Source organism: Anser anser (genome assembly GCF_964211835.1).
Source record: "Anser anser genome assembly, chromosome: 7".
NCBI lineage: Eukaryota > Metazoa > Chordata > Aves > Anseriformes > Anatidae > Anser > Anser anser.
In genome coordinates this window covers 41,242,871-41,261,133 of record NC_139727.1, presented here as the reverse complement: position 1 = coordinate 41,261,133, position 18,263 = coordinate 41,242,871, and the positions used below count along the sequence as shown (strand labels likewise).

The 18,263-nt window shown below is 45.5% G+C and overlaps 2 protein-coding genes across 15 annotated transcripts in view; both read right to left on the bottom strand.

Annotated features, from left to right (window-relative positions):
- PWWP2B (PWWP domain containing 2B) overlaps window positions 1–4,312 on the bottom strand; it is an 86,989-nt gene extending 82,677 nt beyond the window's left edge. For 4 of the 5 annotated variants that reach the window (XM_083843663.1, XM_083843664.1, XM_083843666.1 and 1 more), the window contains exon 1: window positions 4,091–4,312. In XM_083843663.1, the coding sequence (XP_083699789.1) occupies window positions 4,091–4,233 (143 nt within the window). In that variant the 5' untranslated portion in view covers window positions 4,234–4,312. The remainder of the gene's footprint in view (window positions 1–4,090) is intronic. The other variant, XM_083843662.1, reaches the window with a different exon arrangement.
- Window positions 4,313–4,608: 296 nt separating this feature from the next.
- Window positions 4,609–18,263, bottom strand: part of LRRC27 (leucine rich repeat containing 27) — a 38,913-nt gene continuing 25,258 nt past the window's right edge. For 3 of the 10 annotated variants that reach the window (XM_083843511.1, XM_083843513.1, XM_083843509.1), the window contains 7 exons: window positions 17,255–17,501; window positions 15,570–15,710; window positions 14,568–14,661; window positions 10,471–10,604; window positions 8,567–8,678; window positions 5,962–6,447; window positions 4,611–5,749 (listed from right to left, as the gene is read on the bottom strand). In XM_083843511.1, the coding sequence (XP_083699637.1) occupies window positions 6,304–6,447; window positions 8,567–8,678; window positions 10,471–10,604; window positions 14,568–14,661; window positions 15,570–15,710; window positions 17,255–17,501 (872 nt within the window). In that variant the 3' untranslated portion in view covers window positions 4,611–5,749; window positions 5,962–6,303. Of the gene's footprint in view, window positions 5,750–5,837; window positions 6,448–8,566; window positions 8,679–10,470; window positions 10,605–14,567; window positions 14,662–15,569; window positions 15,711–17,254; window positions 17,502–18,263 lie in introns of those variants that run through there. The other 7 variants (XM_083843514.1, XM_083843518.1, XM_083843510.1 and 4 more) reach the window with 7 other exon arrangements.

Sequence of the window (18,263 nt, the reverse complement as noted above, 5' to 3'; positions counted from 1 at the left end):
CTCCGGGTTTCTGCACAAGAATTTATGGTCTTAGCCTGACAATTAGAAATACTGTGCTAACGCAGCACTTCGCCAGACACCTGCCCTGAAACACTGCCTCAAAACGGGCAGCGCTCGCTGTCTTGGCCTTCCAGAGATCCCGCTGTGGAGATCATCAATAAACTGCCTCAGCATTTCTCGTAACTGTGCAGTGCCGTATGGATGAGCCACAACCAGACGGAGAACGGTCACAGACCAAAGACAAGCTCTAGTTCAGGCTGCCACGATCCCCACTGACCCTCGCCAGCCGTCACTTCCCTTGTAATTCCCAGGAAGGAGCCGACCCTTCCTCAAACAACAGAGGGATCTCTTGCAAGACTTTGGCAACCACCACCCAGAAGGGCACTGAAGAGGAGGTTAAGGTATCCCTTGATCACACATCCTGACCTTAAAAATCAACGCTACTGGTTCGCAGACCAAGAGGGGCCTCCTCCCTCCACCCCGGTGCTGGGGCAGACAGCACCTTTCCCAGCCCCGGCGTCAGGCTGCACCGCTTTGCTGAAGAAAGATGCTAAAATACCACCCCCCGTTACCAGGCACGCACGAGAACATCTCTCCTGCCCAGACGCTTCAGCAGAGAGCAGCGTTACCGATGCTCACACACCACCCGAGGGCACAGACACCAAGCGGGGGCTGTTTCAGCAGGTCGCTGGAGGATGGGGAGCGTGGATCCCACTTACGCTAGCTCTGATCCACCAGCTCCATCCTCCTTCTCTCAGCCACTGCAGACTCTCTCACCTCACTTCTGTGAAGACTCTGAAGTTTAAAACTAGGCTTACATAAATTACACAGAGGAATTAATCTGATTCTGGTACCAAGTCACTGTTCTTCTCCAACTGAAACCAAAAGGCTAAGTGCGTTACCTGGACCCTAACACGAGAAATCCCTTCCCATCACTCCAAGAGTAAGAAAGAGCAGAGTCTGAACAACAGACCGGGGAGCTCCACGTCAGACTGCTAGTGAGTCGAGAGGATTGAACTGCTGAAACTGCAAAGTTTGGAACATAATTTTGTTCTAAGATTTTTTTTTCTTTTTAAACAGAGACAATCGAGAACGTAGGTGTCTTTCAAACGACAACCAAGCGAGCAAGCACACTTTGTACCGCCAAAGATGTCAGCACAGTTAATAAAACAACTGGGAGCGGTACCACTTCCGAAGCTCTGGCTATAAATTTTGGTTATTTCGTGCAATGAAACCGTCCAGTTCGGCCGCCTCAGAGAACAGCACAAGAGGAACCTTCCCCCGCTCCGCAGGTGGACGCAAGCCCGGCCTCCCCTGCTCCCGGAGCCCTGCTCCCGGAGCCCTGCTCCAGCCGCTGCCCGCAGCCTGTCGGGGCGCAGGCAGCCCCCACCTCCCGCCCCACGACCCGGCGCCTGGCGGGGGCACGGCACGTGGGTCAGCCTCAGTGCGCGACGGACAGCAAGTTTCCGTGAAGGACACGAGGGGGGCTGGGGCCAGGGTGCCCCCATCCCCTCAGTCGGGCAGCTCCGGGCTCACGCTGACCCCCGAGGGGAGGACGAGCGGCAGCCTGACGCCCTCGGCCGCCCGCAGCTCAGCCTGGGTGGCCCTCGAGGCCAGGCCAGCACCCCCTCTTGGGGCAGGGGTCGGCGCCTCTGCTCGAAAGGGGCCCTCGCTGCAGCGAGCCCCGAGCTCCGCGGCCAGCAGCCAGCTCCCAGCGGCCGCGTGTCACCGCTGCTGCCCGCCGCCGGCCTCCGCTCCCTTTTGTTCACACTGGAAGCGGCTCTGAAGGCTACAGCAGCAGCCTTCCTGAGAAACCCTTCCCTGCCCAGTCTCCCTGCCAAGCCTGTTTCGGGGCAGAGAGCACGGAGGGCTCTGCTCTTTCCTCGACTGCTCCCCCCCCCCAGGACGTCTGGCCTGCAGGCAAGGGGCACAGAGCTGCCCGGAGCCGGCAGGAGCAGCCGCCCCCTCCCACCCGGGAGGCTTCCAGTTTCTGTGCCTCAGCGCTGCCCACCCCACAGACATGAGGTGCGCGGGGAGGCGCGAGACCTGCCCAGGCCGTGCTGCAGGGCCGTGCTCCACGGTCCCGTCCCCTCGGAGCCGCAGCCGTGCCCCAGCCCGACGCTGCCTCCTGTACGGGCACGGTGCTGCGAGAGGATTTCGCCTCGGTGCTCTTCCACCTCCTGCGTACCAAGAAATGCCTCATTTGACACGCTTTGCTTTCCAACAGAAGCTTACTTTTACCTCCAGGAGAAACACACGTTTCACCAGCCTTCCCTACAACACCCTGACTTTTGTTCACATCTGGATGCAATTCACGCGTTTCTAACATCTACTTACAGTTACTATTGATTCTGCACGCTGAAAGCCATCCAACTAAAGTGACGATGCGAGAGCTCTTGTTTTAGGGGCATGAGTGTTTGTGCAGGCATTACAAGCATCAGGAAATACCGCTGAATGAGATCTCACCCCGTTCGTAATCCCCATTTCTGGGGCAGACACAGGCAAATGGATTAGGTTACCTCAATCCAGCCTCTCCTTGGAACAGAAGACACTGCCCTCCGATTTATACTCGTGCATAATTAAAAAACCAATTCATTACGGGTTCAGTTACAACAGAATTACCAAGCCTCGTTATCAAGAACACTGTCGCTGCAGTGGAAATGCATTCAGATGTCCGCAGGAGCCCCGACGCCACGCAGCTCACCGTCTAGAGGAAGGGGCTCAGCGGAGCGCAGTGACAGCGCGCAGCAAGTTCCAGCGGTGCCCAGCGGGCCGGCGGCAGCCGCCCCCTCCTCAGCCCCAGCGGAGCCGCGCAGGTGCCTGCCCACAGCCCGCTCCCACCACGTGCCCGGCCTCGCCCGCCGCGCCGGGGAGGACGCGACGCCAGCCGCTTACAGCAGCGCAGGGAGCAAAGGCCCACCGCGCAGCCTTCCCCTCTTTTCCCCCTGGGGCCCAGCCCTCGTTTCGCAGTGGAAAGGCCCCGCACCGGCTCCTCTTCCAGGCGCGCCCCCTCCCTAGGTGAGCCCGCTGCCCCCCGCCATGGGGTCGGCCCGAGCGCGGCGCCCCCCTGCCCGCCGGCGCCTGTCCCGCTGCAGGAGGGGAAAGCTTCCGCCACGGCTCTGCTTCGGGCGAGCTCGGGGGCCTTGGGAGCTCAGCACGGAGCTGAGGAGTTCCTGCTTTCGTGCCTTCGGGATGCAAACCCCGGCTTCCCACCACCGATCCCTGCCGTTAAGGCGAGGGCCAGGCCCCGTCCCCGCATCCCAGTGCTGGGGTCGCTGCAGCTGGAGAAGGTCCCGCCAGCCCAGCCCCCCGCTCGCCCCAAGCCACCGGCGCCCCCCGGTAACCGCCCTCGCACTCAGCCCTCCCCCAGCACCGGGCCCCCACCGCGGCCGGGGCCCAGCCAGCGCCCGGCACCGCCACCCGCGGGGCGAGCCCCTGGAGCGCGGCAGCGCCTGCTCGGGCCTTCGGGCAGGCTCCGGAGGCGGCCTCGCCGGGCTCCCCGCAGCCCCGGCGGCCGAGCCGCTCCCTGCGGTTCCCCGGGCGAGGCAGCACGGCCGCGGCAGCGCTCGGGAGCCGGCGCAGAGCCCAGCGCTGCTTCGGGGGGGGCCGGAGGCGGTGGTGGCCCCGCTCGGCTCCGGTGCCGGGGGCAGAGCCGCGGGCTCCCCCCGCCTGTCCCGCCCCGCTCAGCGCCCGCAGCGCCCCGCCGCCCCCCTGCCCTCCTGTCCCGTCCCCTCCGCGAGCCGCGGGCCAGGTGCTGCGAGCCCCGAGCCCCGAGCCCCGCGCAGCGCCCGGGGGGGCCGCCTGCGGGCTCCGGGCTCCGCCTGCCCGGCCGGGGGCGCCGCACGTGGCGCGGCGGGGGGCCGCGGGCGGGGGGGGGGGGGGCTGCCGGCGGGGGGCGCTCCCCGCACCGCGGCCGGGCCGGGCGGGACCCGGCGGGGGGAGCGGGGCCGGGGCCGGGACCCGGCGGCGCTGGGGGCGCTTTGTTCCCGCCGGGCGCCGGCAAAGGGGGGGGGGGGGCGCCGGCGCCCCGGCCCCGCGCAGCCGCCTGCTCCCCGCTCCCCGTCCCCCCGCCCCGCGGTGCCGCCCGTACTTCTTGGTGCAGTCGAGCAGGACGCCGGTGAAGCGGCGCTCCCCGCAGCTCAGCGTCACCACCAGCGTGTCGTTCACCATCTGCTCCACCAGCACCGGCAGCCACGCGCCCACCCGCGGCGCCCCCGCCTCCGCCTCCGCCATGCTGCCGCCGGCCGCCGCCGCCCCCTCCCCCCGCCGCCCGCCGGGGCCGGGACGGGCCGCGCCGCGCGATGACGTCACGGGGCGGGCGGCGGCACCGGGCGTGACGTCACGGCGCCGCCCCCGCGGCTCCGGGCGGGGCGGGGCCGCGCGCACGTGCGCGGGGCGGGGCCGGGCGGGGCCCCGCCCCCTGGCGGCCGCGTGACGAGGGCCCGGCGGGAGGGGCGGGGCCGGTCCCGTCAGGCCGCGGGTCACGTGGGGCCGCTGCCCGCCGCCGGCAGCAGCCGGCACCGGGCGGGGGGCGCGGGGCCCAGCGGGGGCAGCGGCAGCGTGTGTGTGTGTGTGTGTGTGTGTGTGAGCACGCCGGGCCCCTGCGGGCTGAGGGCAGCTCCCGGCCCGCCGAGGAGCGCAGCACGCGCAGCGCCCCCGCCCCCGCCCCAACGAGCGAGGCACGGGCTGCTGCCGTCAGCAACCTCTGGTAATTGAAGCAGCAAAACACAAACAAACAGAAACCCAAACCAACAAAAACCAAGCCCCGCTCCACTGAACCCGTATTTATTTGTTGGGGACGACTTTTAGCGTTGCAATCACAGCACCTGGGGGCCGGGACGGGCCCTGGCTCTGGAACAGCCTCGGCTTCCTGCAAAGCCTTGAAAATAGATCCAGAACAGCACGCAGGCATAGCAGAAAGTTCTGCGCCATCAAGGGCTGAGGAGCCCCCGCTGACTTTCAGAAGGAAAGGGATTTTCTGACGCGTCAGCCAACACTTTTACAGAAAGCCGCCCAGAACCTGGCCGCGGGCCGTAAGGACGCCACGTGCGGCCGCTCTGGAACAGACGGCATCGGTCAGCGCACGGCTGCCAGGGCAGAAACCACAGACTGCACGAACAAACCTCTTTTGGGTGTTCAAAGGAAACCTCGTAAAAAATGGATCATACTAATGTCACTGTAAATAGTATCCATCCAGAAAACTGCAACAAAGCCCAAGGAGCTGTTCCAAGCTTCCCACGTGTGGCACTAGAAGCAGCTCAGTGAGCGCCATCAACACCCGCACGGGATGGGGAGGTGCCCAGGCACACAGCCCTGCACCTGCTGCGGGCTGGCGGCGGGGTGGAGCACAGAAGTCCTGGGGCACGCCCGAGGTACCGGCAGCACCAGCCAGGCCCCGTCCTGGTCACATGCAGCTCTCACCTCTGCCACCTCTTTTCTCCTCTATTAAAGCATCCTCTTCTCTGCAGGATCTTGGGGATTTGCTCCATATTTTTCCTTAGGGTGAGTTTCTCTTGCAAACACTGCCGCTGCTGCTCAAGCTTCCTACAAAGTCAGGGGACATCAGCTGTAGAATGCTGTCCTCTTCCTACTTTCCCCCCTTCCTCTAGTGAGTTTTTATTGCCCTCTGAACAGAGGAGCAAGCCGTACATTCTCTCCACCAGCAGCTTCTTGCACATCAGGTGTCAAACCCCACCCCTGGGACTGGACAGCATGCAGCACTACAGCGCCAAGCTGAGGGAAGCACCTCCTGTGGGGAAGAGAATAAAAGGAAGGATACAGGAAAAACAATCATGGAAATAAAATGTAAATAAAGTTGTTCTACATTTGAAGTGTACTTTTCAGTTTAACATTAAGCTTTAATGTTAAACAGAGCATTTGTGATTAAAACCCAGAATGGTCTGATGTGACTAAAATATACACTGCAAGGCCAGAGAGCATGTAAATTATGAAATTAGGTACCTACAACTGTGTACAAGAGCGCACACTTCCTCATATTAGTAAAATTACAAATGTCTGCTTCAAAAACTGGGGACAAATGTTGATATTTTTTTCCCCATAGGATCTTCATAAATCTGTAGAAGCTTTGTTGAGATAAAGGTGCATAGGAGCTGAAGAAAACACCTTCCAACACTTTGCACCACAAGTATTCTAAGAGAGACAAATTCCACCGTCAGTTAAAGCAGATTTATTATCATTATAGGCTTCATGTTGTTAAATGCAGTCAGGAAGGCTGAGAAGAGGAGATCTTTGTAATTCTCATCTTATGAAGTAAACATTTCATGCTTTAACAATTCCAGGCACTCAGAATTTCCTATTGGAAAATATATTTTTAGTTTGCATTCCTGGTGAATCCGGTAAAAACTCTCCTGTGAAGGCCGTAAAACGATACTCCTGGAGAGGAAGTCCTCTTCTGAGTTTTGCTAGCTTGGTCTGTAGGTCCTCAACCTTTGATTTAAAAATAAACAAATAGCGAATGGGTATATAATTATATACAGTTATGAACAGAAAGCACTCCAGTTTACCAGAACTCACACCACCTCTAACGAAAAAACTAGCTCTCGCTGCTTCTGCTGTTTACAGCAGTGGTGGTAATTTCTCCCTCTGTCCTGCAAAATCCTGTTTCACGAGGAACTGTTACAGCAGAAGTCAATCAGGAGATCGGATTCCTTCACCACTAAGTGTTGTCAAGACTCTTGAATGTATATTTGGAAAACCAAAGGGCAGATTCCCAATGGAAACAGTAAAGGCAACCAAGCCTTCTTGAACTGCAACCACATCCCACCTGGAGCTGTGTAGGACCAGCGCGACCAGACAGAGCCCCCCGAGAGTGCTTGGGGTCCGCAGTTCAGGACGCGCGGAGCCCCTGAGAAGTCCACTCCTAAATGCCCTGGCCGTGTTGTCATCCCTGACTCTTGTACCTACACCTCGAGGCATGAGCTCCATTTTGGGAGCGCACAGTTTGCGTTTTGCTGTGCGTAACGTTATGGAACACGGGTAATTTTAGAACAGTGTCATGATTTCCTGGCATAGGGACAGACTTTGTGCACTACGTGTAACTTGTTTGCCCTGTTATGTATAGTATGGAGAATGTGCTTTGTGTGCACTACAGCACTGGTTTTGAGGCCAAAAGGTGCTTTGAATAACATTAGAATTTCCTTTTCCTAAAAATGCAGGTGCTATAAATTGGTGCAAACACTGTAAAAATGAGGCTATGAAATCCACAGCCTTTACGCCATCAGTTTACACAGCTACAGCTATTTGCACATTTCCAATTTTTCTACCTAGTGACTGCTAGGAATCCTCAGGACATGGAACCCCATACTCAAGTGAAAGGTTCAAATGCAGCTGGCTGACAGCAGGCACAAGTTTCTACTACCATGTGAGGAGCTGTGAAGGAACTGCCTTTTCATGGACTGCTGCTCCTCTTTGCAGTAAGAAACAATTTTGGAGTTGTTTCATATTCCCTGTGCATTATAAAAGGTGTTTATTACTAACACTAGTCTTTACTAGGGAAAGGCATTGCCAAATTTAGTACTGGTGATACCTCTACAACATTAATGAATTTGATTTCTTGCTTGATTAGAATGCATGATAAGTACACAACATACTGTGACATTCGGAAGAAACATATAGAACATTTGTACTTGCTCTGCCCTCAGTAAACTTATTTCTAAGACAGCTTCCTTTTTTGAATCTGACAAAATCCTCATTTCAGCAGGTTACACGGAGGCAGGCAGAATAGAAAGGAGAAGAGAAAGCAAAATGAGAAGCCCCACCGCTGGCTATTTGGTCTCTGTCGAGTAATGCCATTTAAACCCTGCAGAAGCTCAGTCACTATCTAGTGACCTCATACAAATGTGAATCAAACCAGTTTAGGCTCTCGAGGCAAAACTGATTTTGAGTGGAATGACTTGATTATGCACAGAAATCAAACTAAATGCAAAGCACTGACTCATTTTATTGAAAAATGTATTTTGACCAGCTACATAGTTTGGAAAGCTGAAGTAACACTTTCAGTTGAAACAAAATAATCCCTAAAAATGTTGCAATAAACAAATAAATGTTACACCTGCACTAACTTTAAGGACAGCTCTCAATTTTTCTTCCTTAGAAGGCAGTTGTAGATTTATGAGTCCTCTTTCCAATTGTAAATGGATAATTATGAATTTCAACTTTCTGCTGCATTAACCACTTGCATAGAACAGCTTGCACGGGACGTGATAAAAACCATCATTCTTGTCCAGTGAGTTGCATGTTAACCTTTGGCCATCTCTTACGCTTTTCTTGATTTCTGTCTTCTGTCTTAGAATTCTGGCTTTACTTTTGAAAGACTCAAAGTGCTACAAATGTTTAGACCTGTTCATATACGTACATGTTGTGTGCATGTACACACAATTTTAACATAAACAAAAATAAATGTTCCATTTTTGATTATTTTAGTTTTAAAATATTTGGTACCTGAGATTAACTTGTGAAATTAATGAAATGACAAATTTACAATGGCTAATAAGCGCAGAGCACTACTGCATTTACTGTAGTTTCCCCCAAAAGAGAAGATGCTCACCATTTCCAAGTCCTGCTTTTCCTCTGGGGGTGTTGCTCTTAATTTTTCTCTTGCTTTCACCATTCGCGTGTGCCATTTGAGGCCTTGTTCCATTTTCTTTTCTCTGAGGGATCTAAGTAAACATGATGGAAATATTATTTCAGTTCCTTTATAGTCATTGAGCCTTCTATTTCTGGTTTCAAGTATTTAACACATTTCTTCCAAAAGTATTTGCACGATGGGAAGCAAAATGAATGAAATCTTGTGGCCTCGCCTTTGCTAATATGCACGTGTGCCCCATGCGGTGCTCTTACACTACTGTATCTTACAATACTGCGATCCCACACGGACCTTACTTTAATCTAACCCTTGCCTCGTTCAGTCCATAAGCTCAATGGCACTCTGGGAATAGGCCAGAGTGTGGTAGTGGCACAGACTGCTTTTGGTGGATCCTTTGCAGAATTGCTGTAGAAGCTGGAAGACTTTCAGTGCACACAGTGCCACAAAGAATGGAAAAGGGAACAGCATATGGTCAAGGAAGCTGAATGAGGTCCTGTAATTCAAAGTGCGTGACTGTGGAGGAGACACTGATGGGGAGTTCAGCTTAAACCAGAAAGCAAAACTAAAGGAAATGCTGCGGAAGGCATGCTAGCAAAACAAGAGCTTGAAGAGGCAACGGAACTGTGTCCAGTGCGAGTGGTTGAATAGTCCATAGCATATATAAGCTACTTTTCAAAGGTCTTGCCTGTAAACTTAAAATCGTGCTGGGACAGGAGAAATACAGGAAAGGAGTACTGTAGAACAGCCCTTCCCAATGTACTGAGATACTCATGCAACCGTGAAAGGCAATACGAGAACAGGACAGAAATTTCAATGACTGCTAAATTAACATATTTACAGTACTTTACTCCTGTGGTCATCAGACCTGTCTGGCCATAGCCGTGGTATCTGTAACCATCTCTTCCACATTATGAGAAGGTAGACAATGCAGCGTATTGTTACTTGAAGCTGATTAAAATTTTCCTTGACTTACAGACATTTGCATAGTGGTTATGCCCCGAGAAAGTATCTAGCGGGGAGGATGATGGTATATGCATCAACTGGAACGTGCTTGTCCAGTTACTCAAGTTACAGCCCCATATAAAGATGGACTAATTTTTAGGAGTGCAAAATGGAATGAAATGACATCTTTGAATTAGGAGAAAAAAATCTCAGAACATTCTAAGCTTTCCTTATAAAAGTTAAAAACAAATAGAAGAAAAAAACTTAAATTGAAGACTTTCCAAAATCATATCAGGTATTATATATGCTCTTAAAAATTTGGAACATGTTCACATTTCTCCCCTCTCTTCAGTGTGTGTGAGTGTGCGTGTAACCCTCAAAGAAGAATGATTTCAAGTATTTTCCAGCTCAGATAAGTACGTACATTTATAATCCAGGCCAAGCCTTTCAAGGTTAGGCCATCAGCCAGTTGAGATTTGTTTAATTCATTTTGCAAAAAGGATCACAGGTACTCAATTTCTAGTCAGCCCTCTGGCTCACACTCATTAAGTGTTTTAAAATATATTAAGATGATATAAAGGTACTATAAAATAGTTGTTTTATCAAACTAAATTATTGCTATTAAAAGAAGAATTGTTTCAACAGTATGCTTGCCTGGGTATTGCATTGTAAGGGAAGGAGCAGGTGCATAGAGCTCAGGTACAAGTCTCGAAGTGCTAGTGATTTTATTTTTTTTTAAATAAGCTTGGAATTAACCTGTATTAATTTCTCTTCTTTTTTAGTCACAATTTATTGATTAGGATTCTTGTTGATTTTACTTCACAGAAGAGAAAATAAATAAAAGCTTTCATAATAGCAAGTTAGCAGATGCCATCAATACCATTACCTAGGAACAGTTCATAACTGTATCTTTTAGCACTAACCTTGTAGTTTCATCTTTTACTTTCAGCAATCCTTGTTCCGTTTTTTCAGGTGTATGGTCCTTCTGTTTCTCAGGTCCCTCTTTCATGGCATAGTAACTGATGTTATCAGTACCATACGATGCAGTTTGGGGCATCTACAAGAAAATAAAATGCTAACACATCATATGGAAACGTTAGCAATTTGAAATCGGTTTCATATTGAGACTAATGCTGTAAAGGCTGCTGTCATTTGCAATCACTGCCAGTGGTCAGTGACTCGGACAAATGTTCTAACTGCCTTCTGACCTTTTCAGGCAACTCAGAGGCAATGGTAGCTTCTGAGCGGTCAGGTGCAGCTTACGGGGAGCATGATATAAAGCTGTAAAACACCAAAGGGATGATTCTATGATATATTTTTCCTACTTGTTACATAGCATGAATATGTTTACATTTCTGTAGGAGGGTTTAACAGAGAGTCCAGGACAGCAAAAGCTGAAGCTGTGAGAAGGCTTGGTTTGAATACCGTCTCTTTTTATATGTATCTTCTCTGTGGTAAAGAAGTAATTGCAAAGTAGTTTTCAAAAACACAGCGAATGGGTGAAAACTGAGCTCCCACTGTCAACAAGACCCAAGCGCATAACCTGTGAGTAAATTGTTCAAAATACGGTAGATGTAAGAGTTCCAAGAAACACTCTCTCTTTGAAAGTCACACAGAGATTTAAGTGTTTCTGTGTAACAGTTAACGTAAAGCTAAGGCAGGCTAGAGATAAGCCTGGTAAAACATTTCATGAGCAGGATAACAGGAACCATTTTTTTTTTATTATTATTACATCAGGTGGCAAAGGCAGAAAAACTTTACATAGCAAAATTGTGGTTTTAACAAAATTTTGATAAAACCCCACTCCTTCCGGAAGGCCAGCATCCAAAGCCCTATTTTGGCTAGCTACTGCCTGCCCTTTCGTCTGTGAATACCTGTGTGATGCTGCAGTTTAAAAATAAGTGAACCTTCAAATATGGCATTGGGTTTTACTTTTTTGTTTGTTTAAAAAAGTCCTTGCCCTTCCGTCGAAACAGATAGTCCAAAGTAAATCTCTGGCTGGTAATAGCTTTAGGAACAAGATGCTGACATTCAGCGAGATGATTTCAGATAAGGGCAGAGTTACTGCAAACCCATCTTCTGATGAAGGCCTTTCAAATAACTTTTATAAAAGTAAAAAACCCAACCTATTTTTGAAGTATGTGCATTGCAATAGATAAAGGAAAAGAGCTCCTACTTTTTAGAAGTTTTATAGTTTTATGTTTTCAGTGGAAAATTGTTTCTGATCCTAAAACCACTGGCTTATTGACAGGGACGAACTGCTTCACTACCAGGAAGTGAGAATTCCTAGATAATCATTTTGTTATTCAATCAAAAAGCCAATAGCAAGCATTTTAAACATTACACATCTGTTTGCATACTTTACACTTAGATTTTGGTTAGATTACAAACAAAATCAGAAAAAAACAATGCTGGAGTGGCCTACAGGAGTTACATAATGCCTATGCTCATGAGTTTGGCTGAAGCTGGAGTCCTACAACTGAATTCTGCACCTTGTAATCCTATGTTTTTATCGCCTTCGATTAAGCTGGAACATTCACAGATGAAATGAGAATTATTTTACATTTACTTACAAGAGTCTTATTTCCCCAAGATCGGGGGTGGAGGGGGTGTAACAGAACAAATCTGTTTAAATGATAAATTCACTGCTAAATACATACTGTGGTAGATTTGAAGTATTTTATAGGCACTGCACTTTTCTTAGTGAAAAACTTAACTCCCAACTGGCTTACATAAAAACTGTAGTAATGTATAGATTTTCTTCTTTTACTATGCCGATTATATTTTACATAGTACTGCCTGTGACTATGCTTCTGTAATTGTTTGCTGCAAAGAAGTCAGTCAACTAACAGAAGTACAATATTATGGAACGAATCAATTTCCAGAACTGTCCCTTATGAATTATCAGTTAAGGTGAAGAGAAAACATTTGCATGCTTTTTTTTTTTTTTTCCAACTTGTGCAAAAGCCTATTTACTTTTTGGAAAGTCAAAGTATGCAATGGCAATCACAAGCAACCATTACTCACATTTCCACACCTTTATCATAATTACTCAAAACTAGGATGAGCATAAATTCAAGACAATCCCGTGACTTTGGGAAAACTATTTTAAATTCTATTAAGTAAGGGTAGCTGCCTTGTTCCCTTGCCATCCTCCAACAAGGAGGATTTGAAAACTAAAATTTTACGTTAAATAAAGGATGTCTCTGTAATGCTCAAGGAGTATGAAACTGCTATAAAGAAGACCAGAGAACAACTATAGAAACTAAATATAAGAGCAAAGACTAATGATTGTTACTACAAAAATATGAGAACGTGTTTCACAGCTCTAATTTCAATATTTGTTAAATACTCATATAAATTGTAGGAACACAGGAGCTTCACTACGTAAGGTGTACGTTGTGCTATAGTGCCACCTCGTGTCAGACGTATGCACACACTTAGGTACCTTCAAAACCACAAACTCACATAGCATCAATGTCATTTTAAACACATCATTTGTATATCATTGTGTAAGTACCTAATTTTTTCCCCTCTTTTTATTCCTCCCCAGAAGATTTTTTTTTTCAGGAGAAATTAAAGAATTATTCTCTGGTAGTGAAACATTACTCTCCCCATTTAAATAAATGTAGGAACACTGAATAGAAAACAGATAAGGATTATTTAAAAGTATGATGCAAGTATGATACTTACTCCTCCTCTTGTCATTCAAAATTCAGTTCTCTTCTATGCTAAGCAAATTTCTGTAATCCTAAAAATAATCAGTCAGGTTGGCCAAATCAAAGACCCTACATTGCGTATCGTTGCATGGCAAACCTTTGCAATCTTCTATTTGATAAACTTCAATTCAAAACAACATTTATCCAAGCACTGATGCATATAGTAATGTAATTTGACTTAGTTTCAAAATACGAGTTTAAAGAAAAGTAAAAAAAAAATGCTAGCAAGCTGGAAGTGCAACAGTCCTGTTTTTACTTTTAAAATATGAAAAAAGTTTGTGTAAATTTTGAATTTTAATTTTTCTTACACTTCTAGAAAAGCTGTAATCTGTAATATAAAGATCCTTCTTTACTGTTTGAACACCAGGTATTTCTAAGTAGATATTAATAGAATTTAACATTAAACCTGAGTAAATCTATTTTAGAATGGAGGAACGTAATTCATTTTAATTTAAAAGCTGCTGAAATTTCAGACAAAACTTGTATATATTTCCACACCTTCATAGTGAAAAGCAGCAGTATGTCCAGAAATCATGAAAACGGAGATTAAAGATTTCCTCAAAGCAAGAGAAAAACTATTACAGTTTTTCAAATTCCTTAAATGATTATCTCCAAACGCCTTACTCTATGTTATGGTTCATTTTCATAACAGAGCACTGGAAAAATGTTGTGCATTCATTTTCAGTATTTCAACTTTTCCAAAACTTATATATAAGAAATGAGAATCTAATAGCAAAACTAATGGCACAATTTAAAATAAAAATCTCTAACAAAGTTTGTTACTTCAGGGAAAAATCTTCACAGGCCTTTAATACACACCTCCAAAAGAGCCTGAAGTGAGGTCCCCTCCTTTCGTACAACAGCCTTTACAAATTCCCGGCAATCCTACCAGCTTACAAATTACAGAAAATCCAGCCCACTTCAAATTTGGTTTGGCAGATGCAACACCTCATATTGGAGGCTTTCAATAATTTAAAAAAAATACTTAGACATACGCCCTTCTGGTTTAACGCCTCCAAGTAGCTTGGTTACTGGAGCCACTACAGATTTTGAGCAGCAGTTTGAAGAATTGAGCAACTCCTACACTGCACATGGGCCTGCAGCACTTCATGCAGGAGTCATAGGATACACAGATATCTGAGAAAGGGGCTGCAAAGCCACAGACTTTAAGTGCCAACACTTTAAAGTCCTGGATTTCTCCTCTTAAGTTTTAAACTTAAGTATACAGGCTATAAAGAAAATAAATCAAATTAATGGACTGTATTTGCCAACATCCTACCTTGCTATTCTCTGGTACATACCGTATCTGCATTTGTAGGTGAAAATCTAAATGTTTCTTTCTTTTCTTTCATCCACTTTGCATAGCTTTGAGAGTCCTGAAGCATTTCTTTATCGCTGAAAAAGTTAATTTACAGCAAACTTTTAAAGAGGTGATCCCTAACAATTAGAAACAAAATACCAGGAGCCTCTTTATGAAACATTAATTTACCACGGGAGCAGGAAAACTGCCAAGACCCACCATCACTTCTCACTTCAGTGGAGGAATATGGCATCAAAGAGCAGGACAAAGATTCAAACAAAAGCCAAGTGGAGTAAACCAAGTGGAGTAATTAAATTGCCCAGAGGACCGGTAACAAGGTAAACGTTTCATCTCTGACCTGTGGTTTAAACTTGGCAAGCTCAGATACTGAGTAAATTTGAGTGAACAAAAAGAAAAATTACACAGTTGTACCAGAAAAAATTCTATTTGATAACAATTTGACCCATCACGTTTTTAAGTTTCATCAGTAAATATCTCATTAAAACTATATTTACTCTGATTCTGAATGTCCACAGTGCTTCTCCAGTGATTTTTTCTATTTTAAGTTTCAGACTATTTCTCCTCATACTACCATTGTCTGGTATTAAACAATAATTCTTTTCCTTTTGTTTCCACTGTCTCTCTAAAACCATTTGTCAAGTATAATAATACCCAATAAATTTATTTTTTTAACAAACAATAATATATATTATCCTCAGCTTATGTTTACATGGAATGTAACAAAAAGTATGAATTAACTGAAAAGGATTTTCTACTCAATTCAATGGGATATCATGGAGTTCCATGGGCAAGTCTGCAAGAAATTTGATAGACACCTTTCTTGTTGCCTCAGAGCACCATATTCTGTAAATGAAAGCTCTCTCAAGTTTCCACTTGCAAGTTAAAATATTTGAAATTACTTCTTCCCTTATAAAAGGTAAACTAGGCAATCTGTTAAGAAACTAAGTAATGACTTTGGAAAAAACAGTGACATAATACTTGCTTTTTCCTTTGTTTAAATAAAGCTTGTTCTTCTTTCAGCTCCTGTCCCGCTGCTGATCTGCACTTTTCATCTCGCTTCGCCTGAATCGTCCTATCACAGGATAGAAGCTCAGCGAATTTATTTCTTTGTCTGGACATCCTCCTTTTAAAATGTAAAGTTTGATATTGTTAATGAGATATTGCATATTTAGTAATGGGGCTATAAATACACTCCAAAAGCAGTCTTTTTAATTTACTAGTGATCCTTTGTCAAAGCATAAGACAATCCAGGAATCACAACTAGTAGAACTTGCAACAAATTCCCAAAGCATCCTACTTCAATGAGCTGCCTAATTAAGCATATGAGCAGTTGGTTTTATTTCAGTATAAGCATAAAAAATATGTAAATTCAAACATGTTTAAGTAATTTACCAAATGAATTACTTCATAAAAAATACTCTAAGCCCAATGACTTGCTATGAGAATAAAAAAGCAGGCATAAATTATGAATTCTACAAGATTTTTTTCCATGCTGTTCTTATTCTGCTTTCAGAAACAAACAAGCACCCTATGAGAATATTGGTGTCAAAAACCGTGTAATGTATAATTATGTCTATGTAAAGTGTAGAAAACAATGAGAATTAGGAAAATGCAAGATTTCAAGAAGTTTACATTGAGGCATATAGTAAAGACAGACTGCCACCTTCAGGTTCTTTTCATGTAAGAAAAGCTGTAGGCCCAACAATGAACACATACGCAGGGAAATCAGCAATTCCACTAAAGAAATAAATAACTGCAAATTTTCCCCCTATCCCTTCAGTGCTAGTTAAGCACGTGGCTTTAATTAAGTTACAGTCAGTATCATATTGTTTTTCTGGGAGTGACATCACAGACGTATGGATTCAAACGTGAAAGGACAAGCAGTGACAGAGAGAAAACAGAAGGAAAGTTCACAGTAAATATAAAAATCCCTTTCTGTGCTTGTTTGAAGTGTGAAACCTGATGAAAAAGGCCAGCACTTAAAAAAAAAATTGGTCTGCTCTAGTTTACCAAAAAACTAGTTTTGAGAAATATTTTTCAAGTAACAATAAAAACGTATCTGAATACTGACAGAAAAAATCACCGCTATCAAAATACTGGAAATATCTGAACAAAAAAAAGATTAGGAATATTTTTACTGTCTTCACTCTCTCCTTTATACAAAAAAGGTACTTCCATGTTTCAAAAAGGATTCACCAACAAACTCCCTCAAAGAAGGCTTGTGTTAATTGCGTATTGTGAAATATAACAAATACAGAATTTGTCAAATGCAAATGAGTTTAATGTATTATCTTGCATTTATATTTACTTATCACATTACATATATTAAAAATAATTAAAAAAATAAGATACCTGCAAGATTCTACAGTTCTTTGTTATTCTGTATTATCACATTCTCTCACGGGTACAATCAAGAAAATACAGATGGAAAAGGAATTAAATGGGAAAATATAAAAAAAGACTTAATTTTGGAGAAAATATTTACAATTATAGCAATTATGAAAAAATATATTCTATATACTTGTCATAAATACCATTTATTCAAATACGTATTTGACACTGAGTGTAATGCCACATAATAAAATGCTTTAGCATTTTCCGCTAGAAATGCAGTTTCCTATCACTTGCAAGATCCTTGTCATACACCATTACATGAAACTTAGTCACCTGCAAAGACCAGCTGACTCTGAGTAGAGCTCTCTGTTCTTTCCATGGTTTTTCTGTGCTTTGGTGAAATCATGAATTGCACTTAAACTTTGGTCAGCAAGAAATTCTTCTCTTTCATCTTTTATAATTTCTTCTTTCAGCTTCTGAAATCTTAGCTTTTCCTCTTCATTAGGCCAATCATCCGACACATCCAAACTGGACTGCAACAGTTCACTTAAGTTTAGCTTTTCAACAGGTGGTATTTCTACTGGGATTAAAAGAGATTACTGTAATCCTAAGTATCAATTACACTGTCAGATTTTTATCTAAGAAAAATATAGTGTTTAGACAGTGTCAATCTAACAGAAGTGGGATTTGTTGGTCTTTTTTTTCTTTTAATATATATTTTGTTCCCTTAGATTTTTCACAATGTTTAAAGCCATTTGTATTCTGGAAGAACCCAACGGTCTATGACATACGTGAGCAGCATAGTGGCCTCCTTCTGACCGATAATTTACAGATCTCAATATGGCAAACTCTTCAACCAGCATTTTTATTTTGTTTTAATAGTCAATACCAGCATGCAGGAGCTGATTCAACAGTGCAATTATGTTCAAGTGCTTAATGCTTTTGGCTTATACTTTCCACTTAACAGTTTAACAGTTTGTGTGTCCTCAACACCTTGCAGAAATCAAATTCACAGCATAGTGCTCCTATTCTTATTCCCTGAAGGTCTCTGGTTGCTTGTACTGCATACACACAACAACATTATACTGCGTACAGACAACATTACGGGAACTCCACTACCGCAGGAGCCCCCTGACTGAGGCAATTCAGGGTCTGTCCTGAAACCCGCCCAACTCAGAGAGCCTGCCACCGACTCCAGGAAGTTTTAAATATGGCCCTATCACAGATACTGTATAAATGACAGTGCCTTCTGATACAGAGTACGACATGAACGACATAAAACCCTGCTTTGCACTGAAATCTCCACTTTGACGAAATTTGGACTAGTATAATATGTGTACAT